At 44.3% G+C, this 22,287-nt stretch overlaps 1 protein-coding gene across 8 annotated transcripts in view; it reads right to left on the bottom strand.

Moving 5' to 3' along the window:
• The window catches only part of MVB12B (multivesicular body subunit 12B), a 268,277-nt gene that overhangs the window by 159,445 nt on the left and 86,545 nt on the right, over window positions 1-22,287 (bottom strand). For all 8 annotated transcript variants that reach the window (XM_064579178.1, XM_064579180.1, XM_064579179.1 and 5 more), the window contains one exon: window positions 20,177-20,299. In XM_064579178.1, the coding sequence (XP_064435248.1) occupies window positions 20,177-20,287 (111 nt within the window). In that variant the 5' untranslated portion in view covers window positions 20,288-20,299. The remainder of the gene's footprint in view (window positions 1-20,176; window positions 20,300-22,287) is intronic.

Below are 22,287 nucleotides of genomic sequence, written 5' to 3'. Positions count from 1 at the left end.
TGCAATGGATCAATTCCTCAAAAAACACAAACTACCACAACTTACCCAGTATGAAATAAATTATTTGAATAGCCCTATAACTAGTAAGGACATTGAATTCATCATTTTAAAACTTCCAAAAAGTAAATGTTCAGGTCCAGCCTATCTCATCAGAGACTGGAGGATTCTACCTAACATTAAAACCCTACCTAACATTTTAACACCAATCCTACACAATCCCTTCCAGAAAAAGAAAGAGGAGCAAACATGTTCCAATTCATTTTATGAATCTAGTATTACCAAACCAGGTAAAAATGGTATCAAAAAGAAAACTACAGATCAATATCTCACATGGACACATATAGAAAAATTCTTAACAAAATATTAACAGAGAATTCAGCAATAAATAAAAAGAATTACACACCACAACCAAGTGGAATCTATTCAAGGTTTGCAAGGCTGGTTCATTACTCAAAAATCAATCAATGTAGTATACACATGAACAGGCTAAAGAAAAAAAAAACCACATGATCACATCAATCAATGTAGATAAGGCATTTGACAATATTCAACACACATTCACTATAAAAGTTCTCAGAAAAAAACAGGAATAGAAAGGAACTTCTTCAACTTGATAAAGAGCATCTACAATGAAACCTACAGCTAATATTATACTTAATGGTAAAAGACTGAATGCTTTCCCCCATGATCAGGAATAAGACAAGGATGTCCGTTCTCACCACTTCTATGCAACATAGCACTAGAAATTCTAGCCATTGCAATAAGGGAAGAAAAGGAAATGAAAGGCATACAGGTCAGAAAGAAAGAAAGGATGATGTGATAGTCCACACAGAAAATCCCAAGGAACATACACTAAGTGACTTCAGCACGGTCTCAAAGTTCGGCAAAGATAAACATACAAAAGTGAGTTCAGGAAAGATAAACATACAAAAATCAATTGCATTTCTATATAATAGCAATGAACACATGGACATCAAAATTAAAAATACAATTCCATTTATAATTACTCAAAATAAAAAATGAAGCACTTAGGTTTAATTATACCAAAACATGTATAGAGCTTGTCTGCTGAAACCTACAAAATGCTGGTGAAAGGGGCGCCTGGGTGGCTTAGTCGTTAAGCGTCTGCCTTTGGCTGAGGTCATGATCCCAGCGTCCTGGGATCGAGCCCCACATTAAGCTCCCAGCTAAGTGGGGAGCCTGCTTTTCCCTCTCCAGCCTGCTTTTCCCTCTCCAGCTCCCCCATGCTTGTGTTCCCTCTCTCGCTATCTCTCTCTGTCAAATAAATAAAATCTTTTTAAAAAATGCTGGTGAAAGTACTCAAAATACTAAATAAATGGAGAGAATATTATGCTCATGAATTGGGAAACTCAACATAGTAAATATGTGAATTCTTAAATTGATATACACAGACTTAATATTATGACATTGTGATTTATAATAGAAATATATATTTGGGGGCGCCTGGGTGGCTCAGTTGGTTAAGCGACTGCCTTCGGCTCAGGTCATGATCCTGGAGTCTCAGGATCGAGTCCCGCATCGGGCTCCCTGCTCGGCAGGGAGTCTGCTTCTCCCTCTGACCCTCCTCCCTCTCATGCTCTCTGTCTCTCATTCTCTCTCTCTCTCAAATAAATAAATAAATAAATAAAAAGAAATATATATTTGGTCTTCACCCACGGTTCCTGGCTTATAGCTCCCCAAACCCTTGGAATTTCCTGAGCATTAAGGGCAATGGAAACATCTTCTGTTATATTATTTGGTCTCTTGCCCTCAGTTCCTGAAACTGTTTCAGAGCCATAAAGGTCAAAGAGGTGTCCTATTGTCCATAGCAAGCCCCTTTCCACCACCACTGGGTTTATGTTAATGAGGTGATTTTTGTAAAGCTCCTAAGGATGGGGACTGCCAGGGGAACCAACCATGAATAAAGGGTTGGAACTTACAGTCCCACCCCTTGATTTCTGGGAAGGGAAGAGGAGGTAGAATTTGAATCAATCAACAATGGCCAATGATTTAATCAACTGTGCCTCTGTAATAAAGCCTCCACAATCCCAAAAGGATGCGGTTTGGAGAGCTTCCAAGTTGGCAAGCACATGGAGATGTGGGGAGAATGATGTACTGGAAGAGCATAAAGGCTCCATGCCCTTTCCCTACACCCTGGCCTACGCATCTCTTCCATCTGGCTGTTTCTGGGTTATATCCTTTTATAATAAACCAGTGATCTAGGAAGTAAAATGTTTCTCTGAGCTCTGTGAGCCACTCTAGCAAAAGGGGTAGTTGGAACCTCTGATCTATAACTGGTAGTCAGAAGCACAGGTAACAACCCAGCCTTGTGACTGTCATCTGAAGCAGGAATAGGGTAGTCTTGTGGGACTGGAGCCTTTAACCTGTGGAATCCAATGGTATCTCCAGGTGAACAGTATCAGAATTGGTGAATTAAAGCATCCCTAGAGCTGGTGTCTGAGAATTGCTGGTTGTCAGTGTGAGGAACCACCCCCCACAGTGGAGTTGGGTCAGAACCCCTTTGAAATGTTAGTTCCCATCTAAATTCCAGCATGAGATTTTTTATAGATATGGACAAGATTATTCTAAAATTTCTATGGAAAGACAAAGGACTTGAATAGCTGAAACAATTTTTAAAAAGAATGAAGTGGATGGAGGGGTGCCTGGGTGGCTCAGTCGGTTAAGCAGCTGACTTCGGCTCAGGTCATGATCCCAGGGTCCTGGGATCGAGCCGCACATCGGGCTCCTTCCTCAGTGGGGAGCCTGCTTCTCCCTCTCCCTCTGCCTGCAGCTCCACCTGCTTGTGCTCTCCCTCTCTCTATCTCTGTCAAATAAATAAATAAAATCTTTAAAAAAAAAAAGAATAAAGTGGATGGAATCATTCTCGCCAATTTCAAGACCTATTACAGAGCTGCAGTAATCAATACTGTGTGGTACTGGCAGAAGGCTAGACACACAGAATGGAACCTAAGAGAGAGCCACACAAATATGCCCAATTGATTTTTTTTCTAAAGGCTCAAAAGCAATTCAAAAGGAAAGGCTGCCTTTCAAACAAATGGTACTGGAGCAGTTGTTCATCCATAGCAGAAAAAAGAGAGAACTCAGACCTCAGTCCACACCTTGTGCAAAAGTCAAAACGTATCACAGACTTAAATGTTAAATGTAAAACTATAAATCTTGTAGAAAAAAAATAGGAGAAAATCTTCAGGATCTAGGGCTAAGCTAAAAGTTCTTAGACTTGACACCAAAAAAATGGAAAAACTGGTAAGTTGGACTTTGTCAAAATTTAAAATTTTTGCTCATACGAGACCCTGTTACAATAAAAAGGAAGTACGGACCAGAAGAAAGTATTTCCAAACCACATAACCAACAAAAAGACTCACACCTACAGTACACAAGGACACTTCAGACAGTAAAAAACCAGACAATCAAATTAGAAAAGGAGTAAGAGTTGAAGTGACATTTCGGTGAAGACACAGAGATGGCAAATACACACGGGAAAGGGTGTTCAACGTGATTAGCCGCTAGAGTAATACGAATTAAAACCAAACGACTTGCCACTACACAACTATCAGATTGGCTAAAACAAACAAACAAACAAAACTAGTGACAATAATACATGCTGGAAAGAATGTAGAGAAACTGGATCATTTCTACATTACCAGTGGAAATGTAAAATGTTAACAGCCACATGGGAAAAGGATTTGGCATTTTCTTAAAAAACGGAACATGCAGCTACCATAGGACCAACAGCCTCACTCCTGGACATTTATCCCAGAGGGATGAAAACATGTTCACACGAAAACGTGTTCACAAGTATTTACAGCAGCTTTATTCAAAACAGTTCCAAACTTGGAACAACCAGGATGTCCTTCAATAGGTAAATAGTTAAGCTAACTGTGGTGCAGCCATACCAAATAATACTATCCAGCAATAAAAAGCGCAACAGATGAATCTCCAGAGAATTATGCTGAGTTTTTAAAAAAAGAACAGCAAAAAAGCCAATCCCAAAAGGTTACATGCTGTACGATTCCATTTACATAACATTCCTAAAATGACAAAATTACAGAAATGGAGAACAAATTAGTGCTTGTCCGCGGTTAAGGAGAAGGGTAGTTAACTCCTAGAGAGAGAAGACAACCTGCCTATAAGCACAGTGTTTATATGCAAACCAACCAATCCTGAGTCTATATCCCCATCCACCTCCTTTTATCAGGCTCCTTCCGCTGTCGCCCTACCCTAAATCACCCCAGGGCCAGGTTATCTGACAACTAGAGACCGTCCCTTATAGCTGAAATTATTTCAACTAGACAGTCCTAAGTGTGCTTACCTGACCTGCCTTGCCTTTCCCACAGAAACCACAAGAAAGGCTCCGGCTCATGCTTCTCCCTTACTCCCCCTGCCTCCTGCCCAATGCTGGTGCTTCCCCGGGTGGCCCTGTATGGCACCGTGGCGTGTCCCCTCCTCCTGGGCGCTGGAAGTAGAACAAACTACCTTTTCAAAGGCACCTGTCCCCTGATCTGTTGGCCTCATCATACCTGAATAAAAATAAAATCCCAGGTACGTTCTGTATCTTGACTGTATCAGTGTCAATATCCTGATTGTGATGTTGTACTAGAATTTGCAAGATGTTACTATCGGGAGAACATGAGTAAACACAAGATCTTTCCATATTACTTCTTACAACTGCATGTGAATCTACAGTCATCTCCAAATAAAAAGCTGAACTGAAAAAAAAAAAAGAAAAGAAAAATTAAAGCAAACCCCTCCCTCATCTTTTCCATTAACCCAACTCACTGAGGCTTGTCAGAAGCCTTTCTAAGCGGTGAAGAGGAAGTTTGGCAGGGGCGCCTGGGTGGCTCAGTGGTTAAGCGTCTGCCTTCGGCTCAGGTCATGATCCCGGGGTCCTGGAATCGAGTCCTGCATGGGGCTCCTTGCTCCGTGGGAAGCCTGCTTCTCCCTCTCCCACTCCCCCTGCTTGTGTTCCCTCTCTCGCTGTGTCTCTAATAAATAAATAAAATCTTAAAAAAACAAACAGAAGGAAGCACCAGACACTGCCTGCACTGTTTCTCAAGTCCTCCCCACTTTCCAGATGAACCAACGAGGGAGCGAGTCATTATGGAGAGACAGTCTCTGGGTCAGAACCAAGATGCAGAGTTGGTGGGACAGGAGCCTGGAAGAAGGGATGAAGGCCACTCGTCCTAATAGCAGGCCAGGCACGCCTCTCAGCCCCTGGCCGTCTGAGACCCAGGCCCTGCGGGGCACGGGCTAGCGTGCGGGGACAGGCCGGCACGGCCCGAGGTCCGCTAACCCACGTTGCAGGAAACAAGGGCCTGAGGGCTGGTCACAAGAGCGCTGTCCGTGTTTTCAGTAATTCTCAGTTTCATGTATTTTCTAACAAAACAAAAGGGAGGAACACCTGGTGCTTTTTCTCAAAACAAGCTCTGGTTCTGAAAATAAACCAGCATGTGGGCTGGGTCCCCGTCTGTGGAGGTTTCCGCTCTGGCCAGTGGAGCGGCGGGGAGGGGACCCGAGGCAGCAGGAAGATGCCACTGCCCCCTGCTTCTGCTTTTGCTCCGCGGAAGCACAGCCTCGGGACGGCAGCTCCTCGAGGCCACGGGCTCTGGCTGTCCTCTGGCCACGAGGAGCACTTGAGCTGTCCGGGGGGGGCCGCGTGACAGCTGGGACCAGACGGGACAGGGGATTACATCCCACGTTTCCCACTTGAGGCCCGCCATATGTTTTTAGTAAGATACCGTCACCATCTTCACAGGCTTTGCATGTGACTTTTTTACGAATTTCTTGAGCGCTGTATAAAAACCCCAGCTTGCTGGAACCTGTTTCAGCATTTAGCAGATCATTCTTTTCTTTCACCGCTTTGCTATAAGTAGGACCTCATTTGCAGGCTTAGGACTTTAAACTTACCCCTCTGTGTGCCCCCTAGACACAGCCCCACTGGCCCAGAGGGGAGCTGGTCTTCCCGAGTCCCCCCAGTGCCCCTCACGTTTGACAGTTCAAGCATTTGAAACTTCTAATTATTTGGAAAATCCCAAATACATTTAGGGCATATATAAATTATTCAGGTCCAGCCATTTTTAAGAAAGGTTTTGTCTAATTAGTTTCAGAAATAAGCAGTGTTGAGAGAAAGGAGACAGGGGAAGTGCAGACTTAAGACATGACTGGCCAGTGTCTGCCCAAGAGGCCCACTCGCTGGTCACAGCCCGTGACCAGGGCCAGCTCCCCAGCATGCGGTGCCAGCAGGGAGCCAGAACCACGCAAGCATCACTTCCCAGCTCTTCTCTGGCAGGTCCTAGACGCCAAGTCCTCGGCCCCTCGTGGGCCTTGCTTCCTCACACAGCCCTCCCTCCCATATATCCTCAACCCTCTATCACCCTGGTTCCTTCCCATTGGCAGCTAAGCGAGCTCAACACTCTCCCACCTTTACACAAAAGAATAAAGACTGCTGACCCCACATCACCCTCCAGCTGCCGCCTCCCTCTCCCTCCCTTCCTTTGAGGTCCCCTCCCACTTCAGGTGGGCTCTTCAGGTCCACTCCAGCCTTGCACTACCGAGTCCATAACCACCTCCTTGGTATTAACTCACCAGAAACCTTTCAGCTTCATTTTACTTAACCTTCAGGCAACTGTGAAAGTTAACAACCACCCCTTCTTCTAGAAAGACTCATTTTCCTCCAGTTTCTTACTAATTTTCACCTACATCTCTGGACACTCAGCCCCGGTCCCCTCTTTGCGGCCCCCTTTGCACCCAGTACTCAGTGACTCTGCAGGGACCAGCTCCCAGGAATATCTCAGTTACACCATGGTCTCTTGGGACCTTCAGCCCAGGGGCCCCTCAATATCTCCGCCTGGATGTCACACAAGCAACTCAATGTGCCCCAAACTGAGCCAATCACACTTCTCCACCTGCAACCCACCTGGCTTCCCATGTTTCCCTTTCAGGTAGAGAGCATCAGCATCCACCGGCCGCCCAGCAAGACACCCCGTATCATCGGGGCCCTTCCTTTCCTCACCTCTGTGCCTGCCTCCCAACACTTAATCCATTTTTTCCTGTGAAAGAATATGTATTTGGATGCCCATGTCCCTCAGATCCATGTACTTCCTGTTTCCAGGGTGACTGGTCAGGCCACTACTCTCACACCCGCGCTAGCCCGGAGCCTCCAAACGCACGCCCCTGCCCCAGTATGCCTATCTTGTAATTATTCTCCTTGTTGCACACACCGAGTGAACTTCTGAAAACACACATCTAAGAATCTCTTCTTCTTGAAGTCCTTTGACCACCCCCACCGCCCTCAGAATAACAGCCAACTCCTTTGTGCTGTGATCCAGCCTCACCTCTGAGCTCATCTCTGACCTTCCACCTGGTGGAACCCAACCTTCCCAGGCCTCGGATTCCCAGGGCCTCACGCAATAGCAGCTGGTTGACAAATATTTGTGAAACCAATGCATGAATAAATAAATGAATGAGTAATGTCAGGAAAAAATTTCACTAAGGAGCTACTCAAATGCGGTTTTGAAGGAGAGGTAAAATTTTACCCCAAAAGTGGGGAGGGAGGTACAGGAATTCCGGAATTCTGGAAAAAGTAGACTCAGAGGCATGATGGTACAAAGTTTTCTTATTCTGAACGTGAGAAAGTGAGAAGTTCAGTGAGGCCAGAGAAGAAGCTAGTAGAAGGAAGTGAGATTAGAAGATACACTGAAATCACGTGCGCCAAATGAGGCTGGATTTTTGTCCTACACGGTCTCTGCTTGTCAGGGATGACAGACCTCTTGTTGACTAGCATCGCAACAAGCGTGCATACTATCATTAGGCCCTCACTCCTGGAGGTATGCCTACTGGGAAAAGTCCTAGGACAACAGGAAGTTGGGCACAAAGCCTGGGGGATGGGGAGACTCTGTCAATTCATCCCCTGCCCCCACCCCCCCAAAATTCATTTTATTCACTTTCACTTCAGTGAGAATGGAAACTGACAGAATGTCACAACCTTTCTGGAAGGCAATCAGTAATGTTTATCAAATTAAAATGTGAATACCTTGACCCAGTAATTCCAACCTATGGAATTGTGTTTTGGATCTAGCAGGACAACCATGCCAGGATACATGTGCAAGGACCTTGTTTATCGTATTAAAAACAAAAATTGGAAACAAACTAAATGTCCTTCAGTGTGGGATTATAAGCCAAATTTTGGCACAGCCAGATAATACGATATTTGTTATTAAAAGGATGAGATATATCTATATGGACTGATAGAAAGCTATCTATGCCCACAATACATTTTAAAAGGTAGGAGAGGGGCGCCTGGGTGGCTCAATTGGTTAAACGACTGCCTTCGGCTCAGGTCATGATCCTGGAGTCCTGGGATCGAGTCCCGCATCGGGCTCCCTGCTCAGCAGGGAGTCTGCCTCTCTCTCTGACCCTCCTCCCTCTCATGCTCTCTATCTCATTCTCTCTCTCAAATAAATAAATAAAATCTTTAAAAAAAAAATAAAAGGTAGGAGAGTATGAATAGCACCATTCCATTTATATTTTTAAAATATATTTTAAAAAGAAAAACCCACAGACATACACACACATCCCCAGAGACTTCCTAAAGTCTGAATCAGGAGAGGCTGAAAACAACAGAAAAAGCTAGCACAGCCCTCCCCAAGGTAGACCTGTGGTGGCCACATGTATAGATTATTTAAGAATGACTCGATTTAGATGAGTGGTTCTCAAAGTGTGGCCCCTGGAACAGCAGCATCAACACCACCTGGGAACTGGTTAGAATGAAATTCTCAGGCCCCACCCCAGAGCTACTGCAACAGGAATTTGGCGTGTGGGGTCCTCCGCAAGACTGAGACCCACAAAAGCTTGAGCATCCCCCACCTGGACCTCTGAAAGTAGTCATTGAGCTAAGGGATAATCTGTCACTTTGGGGCGACTGTGCCATAAAGACTCCGTGTATAGGGTGAGGTTTCTCTCGAAGAGAATGAAGGAGGTCTTAGATTGGAGAGAGGAAAAAGAAAAAAATCCCCTCCTCTCTCCGAGGCTGGGATTCAACTCTAAATGTCGTTCTGGGGTAGGAAGAATGAAGGCAGAGTCTGGGCAAGTAGGGGGTCAAAGGACACTGGGCCTCAGTAGCATATTCTCATATTCTCTGAGTTTTATTCTCTCATTCCCCTCATCCTCAGAGCTCCAGAAAAGTCTCCTGAAAAGTGACTCTGGTCTCAGCTGTTCTGTGGGTAACCATGGCAGGTCTGAGAAGAAGGGAGTGGTAGGGAAAGCAGCGTCCATCCCCGCTCAGGCCAGAAAGGTGGGAGCAGCCATTGCTAGGTTAGCAGGGAGCTGTACCCAGCCAAGGGCAGACTCACAGATGTCACCAACAGGAACGGTGCAGTGCAGTGGCCAGGGAGAGAGCCAGAGCCGAAGAACCCTGAGCACGCTTGAGGCGGTGCCCTGGGAGAGGCTCAGAAAATGCGGGAGGACAGACACTTGGCAGGTCTCAGGGTAGACAAGAAGGGGAGGGATTTCTAGAAGTAAGCTGGAGTGAGTCCTTGCTGTCATAACCTGGAATTTAGCAAGAAAGGTGGACAGGTCTGGAAAGCGGGATCTGACAGAAACAACAGTGTGTTAGGACTTCCCTTCCAAGCACTTACCACAGTTTTATTTTACATTTATCTGTGTGATCATTTAATTCTCTTCCTCTCCCTCTGGGCTGTAAGCTTCATGAAGGCAGGACGCTGTATGTTTTCACTCACCACCATGTTCCCAGTTCCTAGCTGGTACATAGTATTTGCTCACAAAACAGGTGGGATAAATAGACTAAGTTAAAACGCTCTAGAGCATTTGATTATTCTTTCTCTGTGTTGTTGACTTTTTGTTTTGTTAGTTTTTGCCCAAACAGCATATTATCATATGAAAGTATATTACCGGGCGGAGCAAGATGGCGGAGGACTGTAGGAGACCTGGATTTCGTCTCCTCTCAGGAATTCAGCTGGATAGGGATCAAACCATTCTGAACACCTACAAACTCAACAGGAGATCGAAGAAAAGAATAGCAACAACTCTCTGAACAGAAAAGCACCACTTTCTGGAAGGTAGGACATGCGGAGAAGTGAATCCAAGGCGATATTCGGGAGGATAGACAGCGGGGGAGGGGCCTCCGTGGGCCGCTTCTGGCAAGTAATAGAGCCACAGAGCACAAAATTGGAACTTTGAGAAGTCTGCTCCGCTGAGGGACATCACTCCGCTGGCTAAGCGGGGGATGGAACCCTCACGGGACAGTGTGGTCTCAGGACCCTCGGGGTCATAGAAAGACCGGGGGTGCCTGAGTGCGGCAGAGCTCCCAGGTAACGGAGCAGGGAAGCCGGCTGCAGAGGCGGAGCCCAGGCGCGGGCTCTCAGCTCGGGGTTGCCATAAACCGTGATCCACGGCACAGTCGGGCCACTGCTCCTCCAGCAGGGACCCAACAAGTGGCAGATCCGGGGAGACTCACCTTCCTCCCCCGGGAGGAGCTGCACGGGAGTGCACCGCAGGGATCTGCTGGGTTTGGAGACTCCACCCGGGGTCGGGGGCCAGAGATAGAAACGTGCAGTCACAGGCCGGGTGAGCATGGAGTGAGGCCAGAGACTGGGGAGCTGGGAGTGACTGACGGCTTTTCTCTGGGGGCTCCCTGAGAAGCAGGGCCCCGAGTTCTCGGCTCCTCCAGGGCGGAGATTGGGAGGCCGCCATTTTCACTCTCGGCCTCCAAAGCTGCACGGACAGCTTGCAGGGAACAAAAGCTCCAGAGAGCAAACCCGAGCAGATTACTTAGCCGGGAGGGGGCAAGGGCGGGGCAATTCCGCCTCCGGCAAAGACATTTGGGAACCACGGCAACAGGCCCCTCCCCCAGAAGATCAGAGAGAACAGCCAGCCAAGACCAAGTTTACCGATCAATGAGAACGGCAGAACTCCAGCGCTAGGGGAATACTACACATAGAATTCATGGCTTTTTTACCATGATTCTTTAGTCTTTCAAAGTTAATTTTTTTTTAACTGTCTTTTTTTTTTTTTAATTTTTCTTTTTCCCTTTTTCAACCAACATCTTATCAATCCCTTTTTTAAAAAAAATTTTTATTTTTCATTTTTAGAGTCATATTCTATCCCTTCATAGTAGTTACCTGTATTTTTGGCATATATATATGTAAGTTGTTCTCTCTTTAAAATTTTGAGATAGTTTCTTCTAACAGATCAAAATATACCCTAAATCTCTAGTATATGGTTTTTTTTCTACTCCCCTGCCTCATCACATTCTCCCTTTTTTTCTTTTTTCTTTTTTCAAATCCTCTTCTTTCTTTTTTCAAACAACTTCTTATCAATTCCTTTTATAAAATTTTTTATAATTTCCATCTTTACAGTCATATTCCATCCCTTCATCATATCAACCCTTATTTTTGTACATATATAAGTTTTTCTTTCTTTAAAATTTTGGGAGGCACTTTCTTCTAACAGACCAAAATACACCCAAAATCTAGTGTGTGGCATTGATCTATATACCAGCCTGATCATATTTGATCACATTCTGGTTTTTTGTTGTTGTTGTTTTGTTTTGTTCTGTTTTTGTTTGTTTTTATCTTTATCTTTTTCTCTTTTTTTCTTTTTCTTTTTTCTCTCTTTCCCTTTCTTTTCCCACTGCTTCAGGTCTTTTCTGATTTGTTTAGAGTGTATTTTCTGGGGACGTTGTTACTCTGCTAGCATTTTGTTCTCTCATTAATCTATTCTCCTCTGCACAAAATGACAAGACGGAAAAAATCACCTCACCAAAAAGAACAAGAGGTAGTACCGACTGCCAGGGACCTACTCAATACGGACATTAGTACGATGTCAGATCTAGAGTTCAGAATCATCACTTTAAAGATACTAGCTGGGCTTGAAAAAAAGAATGGAAGTTATTAGAGAAACCCTTTCTGGAGAAGTAAAAGAACTAAAATCTAACCAAGTTGAAATCAAAAAGGCTATTAATGGGGTGCAATCAAATATGGGGGCACTAACTGCTAGGATAAATGAGGCAGAAGAGAGAATCAGTGATATAGAAGACCAAATGATGGAAAATAAAGAAGCTGAGAAAAAGAGAGATAAACAACTACTGGATCACGAGGGCAGAATTAGAGAGATAAGCGAAGCGATACCATAAGACGAAACAACATTAGAATAATTGGGATCCCAAAGAAGAAGAAAGAGAGAGAAGGGCAGAAGGTATAATGGAGCAAATTATAGCAGAGAACTTCCCTAATTTGGGGAAGGAAACAGGCATCAAAATCCAGGAAGCACAGAGAACCCCTCTCAAAATCAATAAAAATAGGTCAACACCCCGACATCTAATAGTGAAACTTACGAGTCTCAGAGACAAAGAGAAAACCCTGAAAGCAGCTCGGGAGAAGAGATATGTAACCTACAAGGGTAGAAACATTAGATTGGCAACAGACCTATCCACAGAGACCTGGCAGGCCAGAAAGGACTGGCAGGATATATTCAGAGCACTAAATGAGAAAAATATGCAGCCAAGAATACTCTATCCAGCTAGGCTGTCATTGAAAATTGAAGGAGAGATAAAAAGCTTCCAGGACAAACAAAAACTAAAGGAATTTGCAAACACGAAACCAGCCCTACAAAAATCTTGAAAGGGGTCCTCTAAGCAAAGAGAGAGCCTAAAAGCAACATAGACCAGAAAGGAACACAGACAATATACAGTAACAGTCACCTTACAGGCAATACAATGGCACTAAATTCCTATCTTTCAATAGTTACCCTGAATGTAAATGGGCTAAATGCCCCAATCAAAAGACAGAGGCTATCAGATTGGATTAAAAAACAAGACCCATGGATATGCTGTCTGCAAGAGACTCATTTTAGACCCAAAGACACCCCCAGATTGAAAGTGAGGGGGTGGAAAACCATTTACCATGCTAATGGACACCAAAAGAAAGCTGGGGTGGCAATCCTTATATCAGACAAATTAGATTTTAAACCAAAGACTGTAATAAGAGATGAGGAAGGACACTATATCCTACTTAAAGGGTCTATCCAACAAGAAGATCTAACAATTGTAAATATCTATGCCCCTAACATGGGAGCAGCCAATTATATAAGGCAATTAATAACAAAAGCAAAGAAACACATCGACAACAATACAATAATAGTGGGGGACTTTAACACCCCCCTCACTGAAATGGACAGATCATCTAAGCAAAAGATCAACAAGGAAATAAAGACTTTAAATGACACACTGGACCAAATGGACTTCACAGACATATTCAGAACATTGCATCCCAAAGCAACGGAATACACATTCTTCTCTAGTGCCCATGGAACATTCTCCAGAATAGATCACATCCTAGGTCATAAATCAGGCCCCAACCAGTACCAAAAGATTGGGATCATTCCCTGCCTATTTTCAGACCACAATGCTTTGAAACTAGAACTGAATCACAAGAGGAAAGTCGGAAAGAACTCAAATACATGGAGGCTAAAGAGCATCCTATTGAAGAATGAGGTTCCATGGTGTAATGGTTAGCACTCTGGACTCTGAAGAATGAATGGGTCAACCAGGAAATTAAAGAAGAATTAAAAAATTCATGGAAACCAATGAAAACAAAAACACAACTATTCAAAATCTTTGGGATGCAGCAAAGGCAGTCCTAAGAGGAAAGTATATAGCAATACAAGCCTTTCTCAAGAAACAAGAAAGGTCTCAAGTACACAACCTAACCCTACACCTAAAGGAGCTGGAGAAAGAACAGCAAATAAAACCTAAACCCAGAAGGAGAAGAGAAATAATAAAGATCAGAGCAGAAATCAATGAAATAGAAACCAAAAGAACAGTAGAACAGATCAACGAAACAGGCAGCTGGTTCTTTGAAAGAATTAACAAGATTGATAAACCCCTGGCCAGACTTATCAAAAAGAAAAGAGAAATGACCCAAATCAACAAAATCATGAACGAAAGAGGAGAGATCACAACCAACACCAAAGAAATACAAACAATTATAAGAACATATTATGAGCAACTCTATGCCAGCAAATTAGATAACCTGGAAGAAATGGATGCATTCCTAGAGATGTATCAACTACCAAAACTGAACCAGGAAGAAATAGAAAACCTGAACAGACCTATAACCACTAAGGAAATTGAAGCAGTCATCAAATATCTCCCAAAAAACAAAAGCCCAGGGCCAGATGGCTTCCCAGGGGAATTCTACCAAACATTTCAAGAAGAATTAATACCTATTCTTCTGAAACTGTTCCAAAAAATAGAAATGGAAGGAAAACTTCCAAACTCATTTTATGAGGCCAGCATTACCTTGATCCCAAAACCAGACAAAGATCCCATCCAAAAGGAGAATTACAGACCAATATCCCTGATGAACATGGATGCAAAAATTCTCACCAAAATACTAGCCAATAGGATCCAGCAGTACATTAAAAGGATTATTCACCACGACCAAGTGGGATTTATCCCTGGGCTGCAAGGTTGGTTCAACATCCGCAAATCAATCAACGTGATACAATACATTAACAAAAGAAAGAACAAGAATCATATGATCCTCTCAATAGATGCAGAAAAAGCATTTGACAAAGTACAGCATCCTTTCTCGATCAAAACTCTTCAGAGTATAGGCATAGAGGGTACATACCTCAATATCATAAAAGCCATCTATGAAAAACCTACAGCGAAGATCAATCTTAATGGGGAAAAACTGAGAGCTTTCCCCCTAAGGTCAGGAACACGGCAGGGATGTCCACTATCACCGCTGCTATTCAACGTAGTATTGGAAGTCCTAGCCACAGCAATCAGACAACAAAAAGAAATAAAAGGCATCCAAATCGGCAAAGAAGAAGTCAAACTCTCACTCTTTGCAGATGATATGATACTTTATGTAGAAAACCCAAAAGATTCCACCCCAAAACTGCTAGAACTCATACAGGAATTCAGTAAAGTGGCAGGATATAAAATCAATGCACAGAAGTCAGTGGCATTCCTATACACCAACAACAAGACAGAAGAAAGAGAAATTAAGGAGTCGATCCCATTTACAATTGCACCCAAAACCGTAAGATACCTAGGAATAAATCTAACCAAAGAGGCAAAGGATCTGTACTCAGAAAACTATAAAATACTCATGAAAGAAATGAGGAAGACACAAAGAAATGGAAAAACGTTCCATGCTCATGAATTGGAAGAACAAATATTGTGAAGATGTCAATGCTACCTAGCGTAATCTACACATTCAGTGCAATCCCCATCAAAATACCATCCACTTTTTTCAAAGAAATGGAACAAATAATCCTAAAATTTGTATGGAACCAGAAAAGACCCCGCATAGCCAGAGGAATGTTGGAAAAAGAAAAGCAAAGCTGGCGGCATCATAATTCCGGACTTCCAGCTCTATTACAAAGCTGTCATCATCAAGACAGTATGGTACTGGCACAAAAACAGGCACATAGATCAATGGAACAGAATAGAGAGCCCAGAAATGGACCCTCAACTCTGTGGTCAACTCATCTTCGACAAAGCAGGAAAGAATGTCCAGTGGAAAAAAGACAGTCTCTTCAACAAATGGTGTTAGCAAAATTGGATAGCCACATGCAGAAGAATGAAACTGGACCATTTCCTTACACCACACACAAAAATAGACTCCAAATGGTTGAAAGACCTCAATGTGAGACAGGACTCCATCAAAATCCTAAAGGAGAACACAGGCAGCAACCTCTTCGACGTCAGCCGCAGCAACTTCTTCCTAGAAACATCGCCAAAGGCAAGGGAAGCAAGGGCAAAAATGAACTATTGGGACTTCATCAAGATAAAAAGCTTTTGCAAAGCAAAGGAGACAGTCAACAAAACCAAAAGACAACCGACAGAATGGGAGAAGGAGATATTTGCAAATGACATATCAGATAAAGGACTGGTATCCAAAATCTATAATCTCATCAAACTCAACACCCAAAGAACAAAGAATCCAGAAGACATGAACAGACATTTTTCCAAAGAAGACATCCAAATGGCCAACAGACACATGAAAAAGTGCTCAATATCGCTCAGCATCAGGGAAATCCAAATCAAAACCTCAATGAGATACCACCTCACACCAGTCAGAATGGCTAAAATTAACAAGTCAGGAAACGACAGATGTTGGCGGGGATGCGGAGAAAGGGGAACCCTCCTACACTGTTGGTGGGAATGCAAGCTGGTGCAGCCACTCTGGAACACAGTATGGAGGTTCCTCAAAAAGTTGAAAATAGAGCTACCATATGATCCAGCAACTGCACTACTGGGTATTTACCCCAAAGATACAAAAGTAGGGATCCGAAGGGGTACATGCACCCCGATGTTTATAGCAGCGATGTCCACAATAGCCAAACTGTGGAAAGAGCCAAGATGTCCATCGACAGATGAATGGATAAAGAAGCTGTGGTATATATATACAATGAAATACTATGCAGCCATCAAAAGGAATGAGATCTTGCCATTTGCAACAACGTGGATGGAACTGGAGGGTATTATGTTGAGCGAAATAAGTCAAACAGAGAAAGACATGTATCATATGACCTTACTGATACGAGGAATTCTTAATCGCAGGAAACCAACTGAGGGTTGCTGGAGTGGGGGGTGGGGTGGGAGGGATGGGGTGACTGGGTGATAGATACTGGGGAGGGTATGTGCTCTGGTAAGCGCTGTGAATTGTGCAAGATTGTTGAATCTCAGATCTGTACCTCTGAAACAAATAATGTAATATATGTTAAGAAAAAAAAAGAAGAAGAAGAAGAAGAAGGTAGCAGGAGGGGAAGAATGAAGGGGGGGAATCGGAGGGGTAGACGAACCATGAGAGACGATGGACTCTGAAAAACAAACTGAGGGCTCTAGAGGGGAGGGGTTGGGAGGATGGGTTAGCCTGGTGATGGGTATTGAGGAGGGCACATTCTGCATGGAGCACTGGGTGTTATACACAAACAATGAATCATGGAACACTACATCTAAAACTAATGATGTAATGTATGGGGATAATATAAGAATAAAAAAATTTAAAAAAAAAGTATATTACCAAAAAGCATATTATCAAAGGAAGCTATTTCCGTTTTGGAGAGAGTCATCTCATAAATACGGTGTTGGAGGCTTTAGTCTCTGAGTTGTAAGCACTTGTTTAGAAAGGCAAAAGGATATAAAAGTTAGGATGTATTAGGATGTATTTTGCCAGAAATACATAGAAACAGACCCACACTGGCCATCAGTTATGGCCAGCCTGATGCCTTCAGATGTTGCTATATCCCAGAGTGACTCGGGAATCAAAGATTAATTCTGCACAGAAGAGTTTTAGCATGAAGTGCTTCTAGGCATTACGGTTTGCTGAAAACTGACCATCTACATATGATAAAAACAGCATGTAATACCCTCAGCAAATGCCACAGAGTCGGCTTACAGCTGCAATGACGTCACAAGGACACAGGCGACCCACCCGCCCTCTGACGACAGGAAGGATCACCACCAGTCACTCTAAGATCTGAGAGTGTGGCAGTGGAACAGAAAGGACAGGCTATTTCAGAGAGGACTGCAGAAATAGGGACAATAAATTAAGAAGTTTAGCAAATAATCCCACCCCTTAGCCTAAGAAGTTTCCCCTGACCTGGAGAGAAGAGAAGTTATAAACTTAAATTTTTATAAACACACATGTGGCATCTTTGGCTTCAAACAAGCAGCAAGGCGTGTGGCCGTGCTGCCCAGGGTCAGCGGTCCATCCCTGCCAAACTCTCGGGGCTGCGTGGTCACAGTACTGACCATACTCTGTGCACAGGAGGGATTAATCCTGCCACAGATGTGACAGGCAGAGAGGGGTCGTGCCATAATCCACAGCAGGCTCCCTCAGCCACTGCAGTTCTGTCTAAGCTTCTCGGAAGCCCGCCACCATAAAATGCCTTACAGTTCAGTTTGGAGGTTGACGTTCTATGAAACTCCGGATAAAAGGAATGGGAAATGCCTCTCTTCCCCCTGGCCTCCCCGCCCCCCGCCCCATTCCCCTTGAACTCAGGGTCAGACTTCTAGGGAACCAGATCCTATCTGGGAACAACCCAGCGGTCAGTACAAAGAGACATTTCCCACCCGTCTCCCCGAAAGGGCTTTCAGAGGGATTTCGGACACTCTCCATCTCCGCGTGCGGAGGCTGGGTAATTGCCGGGCTGACCCTCGGGAGCCTCTTGCCCTGCTCACCTTTCACTATAATGCGTGGTACAGCATAATCATGAAATGTGCTTATTAATTTTACTCATTTGACACTGCGCTCTTCTGCCCTGAGCTAGATGTTAGGAGAAAATGATAGGGATAGATTCTGCTCCTGTCAGACCTACCAAGACTTTCAGAAAACCAGACTATCAAAGGCCATCTGCCACCCACTAGCCAAGCTTTCAAGATGACCCCAAAGGTACAAACAGGATGTTAAAGACACCAAATCAACAAAGGAGAACAGCAAGAAGACGTGGAGACCCATGCCCTGGGTGTGAGCCCCCCCGCATGAGCCCTCTCAGGAGAGCAACCCCTGAGCCAGTCCTCCCAGAGATCGCAAGCACTGAGCCCCTGCCCTGATTCATGACTTGCTGCTTCATATCTAATTCATCAAAAGACACGTTGGCTTCTCAAATCGGGAACATTTTTATTAGCTTCCCCAAGAGTTTTATGGCACAAAGCCATATCTAATGATTCTATTTTATGGCAAGTTATACATTCAAACAGTGCTTTGAAGTCAGACAGCAGGTAAGACTCAAATCTTTGTCAAAAAAGATTCCCTGTCCTTTCACTTTTAAAATGTTTGTAAGCTTTCAAACAGTTGGGGAAGTGATGTGGAGCATTTTAACGGGCTTCTCCTCCCCTGGACGGGACCCAGTGTTGGCTGAGCCAATGTATACTACAGCCTTCTCAACGGGGGCTGCTTTTGCCCCTCCGTCCCCTCCACCTAGGGACATCTGGCAATGTCTGCACACATTTTTGGTTGTCACAACGGGGGGGGGGGGGGAGGGAGGTTAATGCTACTGGTATCTAATAGGTAGAGGCCAGGGATGCTAAGCATCCTATATATGTAGCGCAGGACAGCCCCCCAACACAGAATTATCTGATTATCTGGTCCAAAATGTCACTAGTGTCAAGGTTGAGAAACCACGCCTTAGGGCTTCTTCGGGACCAGGCACTGTATCCCTCCCACCCCTGGGACATCAGATGCTAATCTAATCATGGTGGCAGGTTTTCAGTGCTGGCTAATGAGCCTCGCATTCTTTTTATTCTTATACATTCTTGGCGCACATTTTCAATAAACAAGAACAATATGCTGTCTTAAACAAAATGAGGAAAGTGAAAATAAGACCACCTTAGAATCTCAGGACACATGGCCACAGTCACTGGTAACTAAACCCTCCTAATGTTACTCTGCACCTTTTAAGCAATTTATCTAATTGAAACAACAAAATAACCAATTCCAGCCATCAGTATTACTGAACACCACCACAGACGCCAGCTGAACAGCAAAGCAAGTTCTTTGCTAAATTGTAGTGATGTGATCAGTCAGAGCAGTGGACTTGGAAGGGGGTCGGTCTGGTCCTGATTCACCACTCCCAAAGACTGGGCCTCGGCCCTCTGTCACTTCACTTGTCGGAGCTTGGGTTCTCTTAATCAGCAAAGTGGTGAAAAAGCTACTTTGCCCTCCTAGCCTTCCAGGGAACTGTGAGAGTCAAATGACTTCACTTGGAAAGGTTGGAAACTGCTCTGCAAACTGTAAAGAGCTATGAGAATGTATGGCAATACACTGATGACACTTATGCATGCATGACAACCCATGACAAAGATCTTTCAGACTCTTGGATCCTGTTCCTGAAATTTCACAACTGGAAGTGAGTTTAGAAATCAACAGAGCCAACCCTTTAGTTTTACAGAAGATGAAAATGACCATCACAGAGGTCAAGTGACTCGGCCAAGGCCAGGAAACAGCCCAGGTGGACTCAGGTCCTCTGACTCCCAAACCAGGACACTCCCACACCTTCCCACTGGTGAGGCTTTCCCTCCCTGTTTAAGTTCCCAGAGGCAAGGAGCACATTTACACACAAGGTTCGGGGGGTCTTGAACACAGGAGATAAATATTGGTTGAATTAGTGGATCTTGACTTACTACATCGTAGCCTGTTGGGGCTCGGTTCCGAGAAGCCACCACCCCCACTCCCGTGATGGGATCCATCGACGTCTCTGGCAAAGCTTCTGAAAGGTCTTTGACTTCAGGCATGGTGGATTGGTCCTGGTTCCGAAAAGGAAAAAGAAAGCACAAAATTCAAACTGACCATTTAAAGTGAACGATACAAAGTCTCAAACAGAACCGGAATCCTGGCGCAAATATCCTGAGCTAAGCTCCATATACCTGAATTGGCTAAAGGAGCCCCAGCCTTACCTGACCCTTTCCTCAGATCAAGAACTCAAGTCATCTCTAACCCCTGCTCTTCTCATGTTGGCTCTGAACACTGAGCGAACATAGTTAATGAGGGCCCGTCCCTGCTCGGAGAGGTAACTTTGACTCAAACCCAGAAGCAAACCATTCTTCCCACTCTCAACAAGCTGCCTGACTTCTGAACAGATACCAACAGCTTCTCTGAGGAGAAAGTAGACACAGCTGAATCTAACGTCACTGTTCACTTCTCTCCCTTACAGTATCTCCTTGTGGAGGTGCAGACTTCCAAATCCACAGCCTCTCGCACAACCAAGCGTGGACTGTTCAGTAGGCAGAGCTTTGCAAACACATGGAAGAAAGTGTTCTGGGAATGCAGGCAAAGGAACGGCGTTCAAGTCCAGGCTCCATGGTTTACTGGCTGGTGACTTTGAGCAAGCAAGAGGTCACGATATGGACAGTCACAGAGCTGCCGTGAGATCTAAGGGAGTCACCTAAACGAAGGGCCTGGAGGAGTCCCTGGCACACAGTGGGCACTCAACAAAAAGCAGATGAGACTGGCAGGTTTGGGGCCCACAGGTCCAGCGTAAGTGGCCAGAAATATGGTAGGCGCCATTCCTGGGAGGACTGGCAGGTGCCTTTGTTGTGTTTAATCCCGCAGGTCATGTGGGCACTTACTCAAAGCTAAATACTAACAATGACCATAATTCTTGCTGGGCACTTCAGGAGAAAGGGAGGGGAACTGGAATTATTATTCTGCTGCTGACTGCCTCTTGATGTGACCAGAGGAGACAAGGAGAATATAGAGAACACTGGGTCTGGGCAGCTGGAGTGGCAGGGCACCAGAAAGCAAATAAAAGAGGTAACACCCTATGTAAATGACTTCTAGTACTTTTAAAAGGACAAGCAGTGAAAAAGAGCAAGTTAAATTCCACCTCCTTCTGCAGCAATTAAATTCCACTGACTGTAGGTCTACCAGATCTCTCAAAGCTGGTTACTGCTTCTAAAGCAAACCAAACACCCTGCCTAACTAGGCAGGGAGAAGAAATATTCTTAGTTCTCAGCCTAGAATCAGAAAAGGCAGAGGCTATTAAAAATGACTGCAGCCTTCTAAATGGGAACAATCAGAATGCTATATGCAAGTCACCCATGTAATCAGTGTCCCCTGAAGCCCACAAAAAGGCTCCGGAAACTGACTTGTCAATGAAATTGAGCCAAGTCTCCAATCAAGGCTAGGAAGTGCCTGGCAGAAGCCACACTCTCAACTTCGGTTCATGACAAAAGCCAAACTAAGTTATGCTTTACTTAATTCTACTGAAAATGAGCTTCTAGAAGCCCAGGGCAGGGGGTAGGATACCATGCCACACCACTGCATCATTTTCTATTTTCAAATTTCATTTACCAGGCAGGTTTATATAAAGCACCGGGCTTGGCGCTTCCTGCACAAAGTAGGCAGGAAGTATTTATTGAATGAATAGGCATGCGTGCCCCCCAGTAAAGAAGGTTTAGCGTTAAATAGCTGCATCAGCCCAGTCCAAAGCAAACACTAATCAAAAAGTATCATCACTTGGAAAATCCCATAGTATTGGTAGCATGAAAATAACACTGCTGCAGTTTGAAAAATATGGGTACCTGCTGTTGGTTACCAAAACGCTTTGCAATTAACAACTCATTAACGGAATGCACAAATTCTGCCAGTGCTAAAATATCATGCTGTGAATTTAATAAAACATCCGAGGTAAGTTTTTTTTTTTATTATTATTATTAAGATAGTACTGCCTCTACTTTGTGAGCGAGAGAGGAGGCAGCATGGGACTAAATATTTTATTTGCTGATGGGGTCCC

Source organism: Mirounga angustirostris, unplaced genomic scaffold, assembly GCF_029215605.1.
Source record: "Mirounga angustirostris isolate CCGP_5_RB_7025 unplaced genomic scaffold, mMirAng1.0.hap1 SCAF_15, whole genome shotgun sequence".
Classification (NCBI taxonomy): Eukaryota; Metazoa; Chordata; class Mammalia; order Carnivora; family Phocidae; genus Mirounga; species Mirounga angustirostris.
Note: the sequence above shows the minus strand (reverse complement) of the source record. Positions and strands in the feature narration are given on the sequence as shown.